Source organism: Mizuhopecten yessoensis, unplaced genomic scaffold, assembly GCF_002113885.1.
Source record: "Mizuhopecten yessoensis strain PY_sf001 unplaced genomic scaffold, ASM211388v2 scaffold10129, whole genome shotgun sequence".
In the NCBI taxonomy this organism is placed as follows: Eukaryota; Metazoa; Mollusca; class Bivalvia; order Pectinida; family Pectinidae; genus Mizuhopecten; species Mizuhopecten yessoensis.
In genome coordinates, this window is record NW_018408393.1 from 5,366 (window position 1) to 19,439 (window position 14,074).

At 37.0% G+C, this 14,074-nt stretch overlaps 1 protein-coding gene across 1 annotated transcript; it reads left to right on the forward strand.

The window, feature by feature from the left end:
* Window positions 1-466: 466 nt before the first annotated feature.
* On the forward strand, window positions 467-13,861 carry LOC110459580. Its single transcript, XM_021511909.1, has 2 exons — window positions 467-819; window positions 13,533-13,861. Exons 1-2 carry the CDS (start codon window positions 483-485, stop codon window positions 13,859-13,861), a joined length of 666 nt encoding a protein of 221 aa, XP_021367584.1. The 5' UTR covers window positions 467-482.
* The last annotated feature ends 213 nt before the right edge of the window (window positions 13,862-14,074 follow it).

Genomic DNA, 14,074 nt, shown 5'->3' on the forward strand with positions numbered 1-14,074 from the left:
TGATCAGTTACAGGTACAAGTAAGTACTTTAACTAATGGGAGACATACGTATACCGATCAGTTACAGGTACATGTAAGTACTTTAACTAATGGGAGACATACGTATACCGATCAATTACCGGTACATGTAAGTACGTTAACTAATGTGAGACATACGTATACCGATCAGTTACAGGTACATGTAAGTACGTTAACTAATGGGAGACATACGTATACCGATCAGTTACAGGTACATGTAAGTACTTTAACTAATGGGAGANAAGACGAGAGAAAATACAATAAATCCCTGTTAAACAAACTTACAGTTACTGTTATCTCAATTAATGTCGACATACATCCTTATATACTCAATATACACGTGGACCAATCTGACTCTAAACCCTTTATCCGTGCCAAAATATATTCACTGAACATAGTAAAAATATACCATACTTTTGATAATCGCTTGTCTCATCCGCACAGGTATGACTGGATTATCCGTGATGGTCAGTCCCTCTCCTACAGCCGAGGTCGTGTCCGGTCAGACCCTCAGTATCACGTGTCAGTGGTCAGCTGACTACACAGGTCTAAATGCTGTTGTTAACTATAGACTAAATGATGGTGGAGGTAGAATAGGCAATGTGTTAATAAATTTTGGGACATCATGTCCATCAACACCACCCTACACATTTACCTGTAACAGAGACACGAGGACACTGGGGATACAGATTCCCGCCGACAGTTACAGTCACGGGGACAGATGGACGTGTGAGGGGAGAAATGACAACTCCGACAGTACAACACCACCACAGACAGACACGACCACAGTGGACGTTATAGGTGAGTGTATAATACATGGTCATTTGTAATGTGTGTATTTGTGCGTGTCTAGATATGCTAGCACATAATGTATCTTAGCATTAATGTATGTGCGTGTACTTTTAATGTGTGTTCGAAATGTATTGGAGTTAATACGTTTGACACTGTATACTGTATGTGAGTGTTATATATTTGAGTATGTCATATATGTGAGTATGAAACGCGTTTTATTGAATAATGTACGAGAGTCTATACTATTTGTAAGTAGCTGGGATAGAATGCTTTAAAATGTCCTCAAATAAATGACATTTACCTACGTTCAAGGTCACACGGATCAAATATGGACAACAAATTGCGATATTCGACATTCAGATTTTGAATAATTAGGAGCTCGACATACGACGCTCGGCATTCAACTTTTTCATTCAGTATAGACGTGTCACTTTCCCTTTGATCTAGCTATGGTATAACCAACTTAATTACACAGTTTTACTAATACCATATGGTATTAGTGAGGCTCCTCCACTATACTGAATACAATATAATTCTCCATTCTCATTGGTCAGCCAATGAAAGTGTACAGTGGCCAATTAGTGAATGCTTATAGGATATCGACACCGTGGGAAATAAATAAAAATACGAATACAGGAAGTTCAAACACATTTTATTAAGCAACATTGTTGCAAACAATTCAACAAATTTCGCCTTTACAGACAGGTTACACGGTTCCGTTACTTTCCGTTTTGTAAGTTAAAGTCTTAGCATGAACTGGTACCAGTCGGTCTTGTAATTAAAAGACACGTGGCAATTGTGAAACACCTTTCTGGACATATTAGAAATATCAGCAAATGGAACATTGTCCTTTTCTGTAGGCATGTTAATATTCACATTAGTAGGCTAAATATCTGAGTTACCATTTTTCCATGTAGCGCCCTCAATTTTTACCATTTTCTCCTTCGGAGGGTCCAATAATTTGCTCACTTCTAACAAGGGTGCAGCATACAGTCTCCTGAAGCTCGAACTGCTGTGCTCATGTGACCAGTTCGGGACATTATCAACTGTTCAAATGTTCTCTTAAAATTGTTACGTGACACTTTATGCAACAAGTCGGTTACATCATAGGCTTCGCAATATGTCAGTTATCGTACTCGAGGGGCGGAGCTTACATCTCTCGCGCTACGCGCTCGAGAAGTAGCTCCGCCCCTCTCGTACAATAACTAACATATTGCTCGGTTCCTATGATATCACCAATACTTAGAGCCTGTGGGAAGAAAGAGGGGGAGTGAGGGATGGACGAATATTACATCTAAGGGCTATGACTTAGTAATTTGAATGTCACGTGACTCGACATACACTATTCAACACCCAGTTTTAAAATGTTGAGCAGCTTTAAAGTGACGTTAAACATTAACATTTCCAAGAGGCATTTGGAAGATGGAAACATAAGGGAAGTGTTAGTCGAATAAAGAAACCAAAAGACGACATTTAACATTCAGATTGTTACCACTAATTGACTACTACTGATCACCACTTTGCAATGTTGACCATCTTCTTGCCAATACCGATCATCACTTGACCACTACTGACCTTTATTTGAACACCGGTGGCTATTGCTTGACCCTTATCGACCAACTCCTGACCACTAATTGACAACTGCTGACAACTACTCACCACCTTTTAACCAACACATGATTTCTGCTGACCACTACTGAGGACTACTCCGTAACGTAATCTCGATTGACTAATGTCGCACGTTTTAATGACCCGATCATGACAATATTCTGGCACTTAACGTTATATGAACAAAATAAAACGCTGACGCGAAATTCGCGAATTTCTCGAACGAGTACTGCGGACCGTTGTTCGAGACAACCTTTTCTGGGATTCCAAACAGAGCAAAGGCGCTTTTGATTTTGCGAATGACCGGTTTATAGCAATCGAGCTGCAAGACCTCGACGAACGACTGTAATAGTCCACTATGACTATGCACGACTTGCCGTCATATTCAGATAGGTCTGTTGAAACTGACTGCCACGGTTACTTCGGAATCTCGTGTGGCTGTAATGGTTCTTTTGGTATCGATGCTTCAGTGCTCCTGACATATTTCCTACGAAGGCAAGTTCAATAGTTCTAGTAGTATTTGGTTTGTTAAATTGCTCGTCGTTTTCTGCTTTTCTCCACGTGTGTGCATTTGCTGACATCAACCAAACTTACATGTTGTGTAAGTTTTCAAATAACAAGATTAGCAAATGTTTATTGTAAATTTAAATTTGTTAATGCTAAATTTCCAATTGAATGTGGTAGACGGAATAACATTCCAAGAGAAGATAGAAAACGTATTTTTTGCGACCTGAATGAAATTGGAGACGAATATCATTATTTGTTTAACTGTAATTACCACCGGATACTGCAAAACAGAAGAAAATGTATGTCGCGATATTATTATGAAAGTCCTAGTACTTTCAATGTCAATAATGAAGAATAAATTTCACTTATAAAATTCCTTCAGCACATAATTGAGCGTGTACATGTTAATTCTCTACACTGTTACCAGTTTGCGAGAACAAAAACTTGTCATTGTCATCGTGACGTCATGTACTTGTCCTAGGCGTGACGTCAGAGTTGAAACAATTGAAACTTACAATCAATCACAGGGCTGATAGGTAATATAACATGTGTTAATACGCAAAAAATATGGCATGGGCATATTCACTGGATAACACCGTATGCTATGTGATACAAAGCGATTTGTTTTAACCTTAATATCACCCCAAATCGCCAATGCAGTCTGTTATCACCCTTCCCTTCTCTGTTTAGTTTAAGCAGACGCTAGTTTTTTTAGCCAGTAGCGACACTGTCTACCTCATTTTTGGAGAAGAAAATTAATCTGAACTCTTCTGAGTCTAATACATTTGAACTGTGTGTAAGTTTTTGCCTATGATGATCTTCTATCCCATATGTTAGCGCAAATAACAAAGTGTCCCTTAGTCCAAAGAGCCAACGTGACCGTAAAAGTAATTTGCGTTCACTTCAATGAACCACAGGCGGGATATATCAACTTGTTATAGAAAAGAAAATTTGATATCTACTCATACAAATTGAATAAACAATTTTTGAATTGGGGTACACTGACGACAAAATATCGTCTTGAAGACATGATTCCATTATGAAAACATTAATAATTACAGCATCAGACTCATCTTTGTTGCTATTTCCAATACAGATGTTTTACATAATGACAATAGTGGTCTAGCACATTGACTACAATTTTATCACAGTTTTATCTCTTTCTGATAATTAAAGGGGTACACAATTTGTTCAAATGAATGACCCTCACAATAATCGAGGTAGCAAGGGTCAAATATGTTAAAATTTGTTAGCAACAAATAACAATACAGGGCTTTTATAACATGCTGAAATGAATGGTTATTAACTATAGCTATGGGGCCCGTAGAATTTCGGGATAAACAAAACTTGTTGAAATTAATGATCTTCCATCATTATTGAGGTCACAGGGGGCAAGTGTCACAGAAATATTTTAACAACTTAATCTGAATAATCTTAAGGCCAAGGATCAATGACCCTTGATTCATATCCAAGGTCACAGAGGTAATATATGTCGAAAACTGTAAAGTATTTTTTTCTGAATAATCAGAATGCCTAGTTTGGCCACTTACTTGATCAAATTAAGTCATACGATGTCTGTTCAAATGAAAGACAACTAATAAAAAGGACTTCTGTTGTATAACCAAAAGACCTTTGGTGATGACATATGACGAGTTACATGTTTAAGGTCACATTCGCCAAGTGTGCTTAAAATATTTCAACGGCTTCTTTTGATTATAAATGAGTTGCCTAAAGTAATGATATTTGGCCAATTTCAAAGACCGAGAAAGATCTACGGTTTTTGTTCAAATAATGACCTTCACCCATGTTCAAGGTTGCAGGGGTAAACTCTGTTAATGCATTTAAGTTAACGTAAATGTCTATAGGGATAATATATGGCCAGTTACTTGCTCAGATACAGGCCAACATGGATTGGTTAAAATGACTGACCTTTATTCATATCCAAAGTCTCAGGGTTGTCGAAAACATTTAAGCAACAAGTTCTTCCAAAACGTATAGGGTGGTGACATTTGGTCAATTCAACGTTAAGATGAAGTTTGTTTATGTGATTGACCTTGATCAATGATTTTGGTCAAATGAATATGAATCTGTGAATGGCCTCTTCTAAATAAACAGAAGTATAAGGTTGATTATTTTTCACAAATAAATATGCTGGAATGAAGAGTTATACAGTTTGATAAACGTATTGACCTTGTTAGACTTTCAATATCGCAGGGGTCATATGTGTTTAGACTTTTGAACAGGTTCTATTAAATAAATTAGTGTCATAGGTACAGGTATCTTGCCTGTGAGACGAATACCAGGTGAGCGATGCAGACCAATGTGGCTTTTGATGGTTATATTTGCATTTTCAATTGTACCACTATCAAAATCACACATTTCTTCTAGGAAAGCAAAGCAAGGTGGGGTTGGGGGAGAGGGGTATGGAGGGCAATGCGTTGGTGTATTTTGTCGCAGCAATGTTTGCCGAGTGCCTGTCTGTTAATGTTATCATGGGTTTTGTCCATCTAGAGTGTAACGCATGCGGGATCGTTTTCCGGCGCCTGCTGTTAGGTGTTTACCAGCTAATTGGAAGCATTTACTGTGCAATTTCACTATGCGGGTGCTGTGTGCGTCAGATTTCTGCACCTCACCGTCTTCCGTGTTGTCACACATGTAGCTAGGACAGTTCAATCACACGGATGAATGAATATTTCCCAACTATATATTTCTCTTCATACCCAGTTCCTAACAAATATTTGATTTCAATTACTTCTTCGGTAGTTTCGTATCGTTGCTACCTCCCAGCTCAGTAAATATGAGATTGTTTTTCATGGAGCGATATTTAAGATCTCCAACTTTTCCTCTGAGATCGTCAGCCATTTCTGAAAATGAACTAGTTTACTATGCTTTTTTTTAAATATTATTATTTTCTGTTACAGCTGTTTTACTACAATTTCTGGTTCTGTTATTTTTTTATAATATAGTATCATATGATTCATTTAAAGCTATGCTACTCTCGAATTCGGCAGTTTCGACTGTATTTCGTGTATTAGTCTAGGTTCGCTTGATGATTTAAAGCCCGTATTATGTATAAAAACCGAATGTAATGAGCAACTTTCCATAGATTCAAATACAGTTACCTTTCGTGTGATGAATTGTGGAATATCCCAACATGGTGTCAGAATGATGCTTGCGCACTGGCTTTCTGTAAGGAACTGTAACACATCGATTCGTCCAGATGACAAAGTTCCTTGCCCCAGAGACGTTTGAATTTAGGTACCCTAGCCCCGGGAATGACTGGATCACAAGGTTTGTGCGTCCTAAGACAACAACGAAACTAACACATAACAATTACGAGTCACTAAATGCATTGAACAATGCAGTGAGTGGTCAAGCAGAACGTGTTTAAAAATCAAGTGTTTGAAGTGGCCGTTGACGAGGAAAAATATGACGAAGTTGTCGAACAATTCAACAACTATTTCATTAAAAAACGGAATAGAGTCCAAGAACGAGCACGTTTTAGTCATTGAAGCCAACGGAAGTCCAAAGCAAGTCTGTTAAGGGGGAGCTACATTAACCATTGGTGACAAATGGCATTTTTTTTCAGGTGTAAAAATAAAGAGCAATTGGTCCCGTAACACATTTTTTTGTGTGCCCACCGGTTTCATTTTTGAACAAACAATTCACAAAACAATGTGTTTTGCTAAAAAACAAGGTTTTATTAAGAAGCAGAGGAGTGTTTTTGTAATTGTTTATGGTTGCATCACTGTAGCTTTTCTTACAGGACAACATATCAGGTCCTGAGTACACTCAGCTGATTGAGTTTTATAGCTGTGAAGACCTATACTAGCTCTATTAATTGTGATTGACCTATCTGAAATAGATCATGTGATTTTATTTTTTAAGGAAAACGAAACAAAGTCGCTTTAAAAAGAAGATTTTATCATTAGGTTGATAACAAAAGACATTAAATATAGGTATTCTTTAAAAAAAAATGATGTAAAAAAATCGGAAATTTTACGTTTATGAAAAATGAAAATATAAACATCTAAATTAATGTATGCTTTTTGTAGTCAGCATTACCATAAACCTTTTTGTTTTATGCGACTTTGCTTTAATTTTATGAAAATTGAAATCTGAGAATTAGGCGAAGCAATGCATAAAGATGAAGCAGTCCTTACAGACTTCCTACTGGAAAGGGGAACCGTATGTGACCTAGCGGTGATTCAATCCAGTGCATTGAATACGCAACAAAAATGGAGAGATCTACTCAAAAACATATCTTATTGCCATTTGTTGTTAATTATCAAATATGCTACTTTTTATTGTCAAATGACAGTCATGTGATGTAATAAATCCATTATGACCCTTTCCCTCGGGGACAGTTCTCTTATAGTGTTGTCTGGAGAGGTATAGTGCACTCGCCTAACGGGTCGGGCACTACAGGTCCAGTACACTCTGTCGATTGAGCTATATATAGCTGTAAAGACATATATTTGATGATTTAAATAATTTTGAGCTACTTTCAAGTGATTTCCTTTTTTAAGGAAAACAAAACAAAGTCGCTTTTAAAACAAGAGTATATCATTAGGTTGATAACAAAAGACATTAAATATAAATATTCTTTTTTAAAAATTATGTTTGCTTTTTGTAGTCAACATTACCAAAATCTTATTGTTTGATGTGACTTTGCTTTATATTAATGACAATAGAATCTGGGAAAATATAGCTCAATACAGCTATAATGTATAGGTGTATATAGCTATATAGGTCTCTATAGCTATATATTTACATTTGGTGTGGCAAAGCCCTTCTATATTACTACTAAAGTACTGCCAATATCAGCTTCATCTTATGAGACTATAACTGAAGTTGGTATTTGCCCCTCCGAGCGACTTAACAGTGTCACTACCGAACTGATCGGTATCTTCTGCTTTGATCCCTAACACCAGCTGCCTGTCTCAAGTGTCTGTGAAATCAACAAACAATTTTACGCCTGGATTTTTCACCAATTCAACCTTCTCCGGTTGCACGATCGACACAAAATGCCGGACCGCAAATATAACTCTGACCTGATTACTGCGGGTTTCCGTTGAGTGCGTGCGCAGGATATAGGTCGCAATACAATCGGAAAATGTTTTACGACACTTGATTAGTTACTTACAAAATGTCATTGGTTACTATTTATGAATCGATAATATGATATATATTTAAATCAAAATCAAATGAATTATTAACGAAAGTTGCGGAGTCTTTTCAATTTTGTATGGGAAATAGCGCATGACGTCAGCTGTTATCTTTGTGCCGTTCTAGATACTGACCTGACCTGACGGTAATAAGCGGGAAATTTGAAATTTGGAAAAGACAATTTTTTTTGCGAATTCTCATTATGGAAATATAAATAGAAGCAATAAACTGCATATATGTGGCAGACCAACTGGTAGCACACCATGATAAGTTTGTATGTGACACATGTGGCAGTTATACCAGTTGGTCTGCCACATCTATGCAGTTTATTGCTTAAATAGCTCAATCGGCAGAGTGTACTGGACCTGAATATTACTAAATATAAATAATTTATTTATCTGATATATAAGGAATGGAAACCTACCGATATATTTACGAATATCTATTTAATATCGACAAAATTCCTTTCTGAAGACACGTTGGGGATGAACAATAATCTGGTATTGACAATCGGTAACATGATAAGTTTTGGTTAAATGAATATCGTTACCTATGGCTGCTAATGAAGGAAACATGGATCACATGCAGATTCAGTGGAAAACACGAGGATTTCGCAGACTTAATTCAGAATGTTGTTTACATCTCGCCATGATAGACATTCTGTGAAATCATTCTGTGATATCAATCCGTGAATCCAAAAATCTTGGCGAAACATCAATAAAACTGATATTGTTGTCTCAAAATGACAATATTATATGTTATGTAACAACAATTGTAGCATAAAAGTATGTAATCTTGAACTTAAATGTTCAAAACTGATAAAACTGAAACACATGTAGTTCTTCACAAGCGGATTATAAACGATAGCACAGGTGTTGTTGGGCACATCCGGTATTCTAGCCAAGGACAGATCCGTTTGCGAGTAAGTATGATTTACACCATCTTCGCTTGCCAAGGGTTAATTACAATCCAGTACGATATACCTACTCTTCACCCTTGGCAGATTTCATAGCAAAATTGAATGCTCCTGGGTACGCCACATAGCGGCCTGTGCGAGTTGTGTCTCTTATAATTACGTATTCACCAACTAATCAAAATACGTGTGACAAAAAAAGCTTCGGTGAAAAAACAAACATGGAAGTGCCCATTCGACAATCTATTTGTGAGAAATTCAAGTTAACAGAACTAAGACATCGTCAAGAAACGGCAATCCAGGCACTGATTGACGGAAAATATGTAGAACGACCGGATTGTAATCCTTGGCTAGCGAAGACTTACACATACATATTACTATTACGTTCGAGATTAAATATTAAGCAATGCATGCTGCATTTATTATCACTGAGCTAGTCAATCACAGATTGTCAGTTTCTTATCACTCCTATGACACTGTTTTTATGATGTGTCTGCCCCGTGTTGAACGTGTCAAATCTGCATTTTCTCAAATGGTTTCATGCATTTGTTTGGTGTCCGAAAACTTTCTCGCTGTAACGACAACAAGAGTATTTGCAAAATAAAATCATTTTAATGTTTGACACATTTCTTTCCATGTATGCTTGTATCATTTTTTGATATATTGCGATTTGAATGTATTCCCGAAAAATAGCATGTGTTGTGTTTACCCCCTGCCAGTAGCCTCCAAAATGTAACCCGAGTATAAAAGACCGTGCGTGAAAGAGAAAAAGTCGAGTTTTAAACTTTAATTTAGCAACTGGAAGGCATTTTGAAGTAATGTGTCTGCATATAATTTTGTTTTCAGTTTGTACCTCAAGTGATCTCCTGTGGTAACAGAAATTCATGTGTTAGGAATGACACTGTTCGGAAACCTATGAGAACTAGCAACAATGAAATGTCACAAATACTACGGTGTCTAAGGCAACAGGATCAGGTAGATTGATTGGTTGAGTGGTCGAGTGGTTACTAAATATTCCTTCGCAAACTGTTTTATAGACGTTTAATTAATTTTGTCATTTAATCTGTTATATTGATTCTACAACCAAAACATGCCTTTACATAGGATGTTCAGTCAGACAAATTGAAACACACAAATCACACACTGTTCTTTAGTAAATATAGTATCAAACAAGGTATGTACAAGTGTAATGTTTATGAAATTGAGTAACTGACTGAATCATAATATTCAATTTCACATTTAAATTTTGTAATTTTCTTCTGACATAACCAGTAAGATGCTGATAAACCCCTCATACCAGGCATGCATTAACATATCAGACCATCTAACCCTTCATACCACCCAACCAGTAAGACCTGCCAACAGTCCCGATGCAGCAGACCACTACGGATATTTGCTCCAGTTGTTGAACATGTTTTTGGAAAGCTGCTAGTTGTTCTGGAAATGTTGTTATGGAATCCGCTCATACTACATGAGGCTTCACGTGAAGAGGATGTGAATATGTTTATGGAGTCTATTGAGTCTACCAGACGTATTTTAGACAGGAATTTGGCCCAGATCCGACAGTCGTCGTTAGAGGATCCGCATCTGCAGAAAACACTCAGTCTCACATTGACAGGGTCGCCCGATCGTGAAATCAACTTAGATGAATTTGATGGTTACTTCGCAGTACGTAAATAACAGTCTGTGTCAAATGATGTATTACTGCTATACCGACAAATGATCTTGATGCCTGTCGCGATGCCCTCATGGTCTTGTGTATGGAAATACTTAGAAACAGAATACTCAACAATACAAATGAAAATTAACAGCATTTGATTAATTCATCAAATACCGTTTAAGTACCTTCACAACAACTGCCTTGGTGAACCGGAAAAATACAACCGTGATAAGTTGCCAGTATTAAGATACAAAAAAATACAGCCAGTATGCATAATTACTGTACGTGAATACAGCACACAAAGTCTATAAATGCTAAATTTGGGTTAAATATAAAGTGTTGTGTTACTATCTTTTATGAGAATATTTGTTTAACGTTTCGCTCAAAAAGGGGGGATATGCTATTATTATATGACTGGTGCTAATTTACAGCCCTGATTGAAGGAGCGACGTCATGTGACGAGTCTGTAAATATGTTACAGACCTCGTTCTATGAATAGAAAAGTGTTATAGACCGCTACTAAAAATAGACCTTGGTAATTTCCCAGCCATAGATTAACAGCTAATTGCAATCAAATCATCTGCTACAGACCTCGGTCTATGAATAGAAAAGTGTTACAGACCTCGACCTATCAATAGAAAAGTGTTACAGACCTCGACCTATCAATAGAAAAGTGTTACAGACCTCGACCTATCAATAGAAAAGTGTTGCAGACCTCGACCTATCAATAGAAAAGTGTTACAGACCTCGACCTATTAATAGAAAAGTGTTACAGATCTCGACCTATCAATAGAAAAGTTTTACAAACCTCGACCTATCAATAGATAAGTGTTACAGACCTCGACCTATCAATAGAAAAGTGTTACAGATCTCGACCTATCAATAGAAAAGTGTTACTGACCTCGACCTATCAATAGAAAAGTGTTACAGACCTCGACCTATCAATAGAAAAGTGTTACAGACCTCGACCTATCAATAGAAAAGTGTTGCAAACCTCGACCTATCAATAGAAAATTGTTACAGACCTCGACCTATCAAAAGAAAAGTGTTACAGACCTCGACCTATCAATAGAAAAGTGTTACAGACCTTGACCTATCAATAGAAAAGTGTTACAGACCCCTACCTATCAATAGAAAAGTGTTACAGACCTCGACCTATCAATAGATAAGTTTTACAGACCTCGACCTATCAATAGAAAAGTGTTACAGATCTCGAACTATCAATAGAAAAGTGTTACAGATCTCGACCTATCAGTAGATAAGTGTTACAGATCTCGACCTATCAATAGAAAAGTGTTACAGACCTCGACCTATCAACAGAAAAGTGTTACAGACCTCGACCTATCAATAAATAAGTTTTTCAGACCTCGACCTATCAATAGAAAAGTGTTACAGACCTCGAACTATCAACAGAAAAGTGTTACAGATCTCGACCTATCAGTAGAAAAGTGTTACAGACCTCGACCTATCAATAGAAAAGTGTTACAGACCTCGACCTATCAATAGAAAAGTGTTGCAGACCTCGACCTATCAATAGAAAAGTGTTATAGACCTCGACCTCGACCTATCAATAGAAAAGCGTTGCAGACTGCTACTGAAAATAGGCGTAGGTAATTTCCCAGTCAGCCTGTAATTCTGTCACCAATCACACTTCTGTATTCAACTAGAATTATCTCATCAAATTCTGAACTATGTGAATATTGATGATGTCGATTGTGCAAAAAATATTTACTTGAAATTAAATATCACATGAATTGAACCTGAAATTCAATTTGTGTGTATGTTATTTTGTTTTTGAAGTTCTTTACTCTGTGATTCCAAAATGGTCCATTTTATCCATATGTTTACGACCTAACAAATTATTAATCTCATTGTAAATGTCATATAATAAAACAATTGTGGACTTCAGTTTCGGTCTGTCCCTAATTTACGGACCTGGTCTGAACAATATTCCCCCCAGCCTTCGGCCTCTGTGAATATTGTTCAGACCTGGTTCGTAAATCAGGGATATACCTCACCTGAAGTCCATAATTGTATAGTATTCAAGGTATTCTGTAAGCCTGTGTTTGCTTGATGCTATGAAGCACGTGCTTGTGTTAAGTATTATGTAAAAAACGAATGTAATGAAAAACTTGATAATTTAATTAAATGGATTCAAAACTCCTGTGTTATGATTTGTAGAATATCACAACATGTTTGCTTTGAAACTGAATTTCCTTCAAGTGGTTGTGGCTGTATATAACACTAGGGTAGCTTACCCGGTGTCAGTATAATGTGACATGATATAGATCGTGCTGATACCGTGTCCAGGTTGTGACGTTGGCATGATATGGCACTTAGAGTGGTCATTGAACGGCCTATATAGCCGTATTAAATCTAGTCTATGTACATATAAAATTCTCAACATTGTAAAAATATTGAAATGTATAAGACTCACAAAAGCATAGGTAAAAAATGATATAAATATATAACAAATGACAAGAGTTTCTTAATATTACCTCTCTAGTGCGTTCACCTCTTAGATTTTCATCGGGGGGACTGTTCATTTGCTATGTTAAGAAGAATCAATGTTTATCATTATATTAAAACTGGTTTAACTTGTTCTAACAGCAAAGATGGTTGCATGATTAAAAAAGATAATCTTGAGAAAAGTCCGTTGCGATACTCATGTCTGTAATCACATACATGTATCTCTTTTTGTAACACAATCTTTTTTTTTATCATGACGTCATCAATTTCTGTGTTGTACTGTCAACATAAAGAAACAGTTCTCCTTTGATCTATTTTATATTTAAACATCACAAGGACTTTAGATGGGGTTTTTTCTGATTATATATATTGTATATACATATATGTTCTTCGTAGTTGGTCCTGGTACTGTTACCCTGTCCCCACCGGACACTACCTACACCAGGACTGAGGGGGACACATTACCGGACATCACCTGTACAGCTGACTGTAGTCCAGGCTGTTCCTTTGTCTGGACAAAACCTGACAACACCAACTTCACTGTCTCAGCTGTGTTGTCACTGGGACAACTGGACAAGTCAGAACACGGGACGTACAGATGTACTGCTAGGAATGTTGTCGGGGAGTCAACTACAACTGTAACTGTGTCTGTGATGTGTAAGTTATATACACTGTTAGGCTTGTTTAAGTCAATGAAAATGCTAAGAAGTATTTTATTCAAATAAAGCTTTTGATTTTTAGCTTACCTGGTCCGAAGGACTATGGTTAGCTTATGCCATACGACAGCGTCCATTGTCCATCCGTCTGTCAACTTTTCCTTTAAAACACTTCTTGTCCTGAACGGCTTAATGAAATTTAACTAAATTTAGTCTGGTGCATTCTTGGGCCAAGGGCTCTCAATTTCCTATAAACGGTGGGTGTGCCCCCCCCCCCCCCCC

What these genes read in the sequence shown, in the direction of transcription:
- LOC110459580 (XM_021511909.1), top strand. Translation starts at nt 483, where the DNA reads ATGGTCAGTCCCTCTCCTACAGCCGAGGTCGTGTCCGGTCAGACCCTC. An exon ending in GACCACAGTGGACGTTATAG is followed by an intron (nt 820 to 13,532) that starts GTGAGTGTATAA and finishes TGTTCTTCGTAG; the next exon opens with TTGGTCCTGGTACTGTTACC.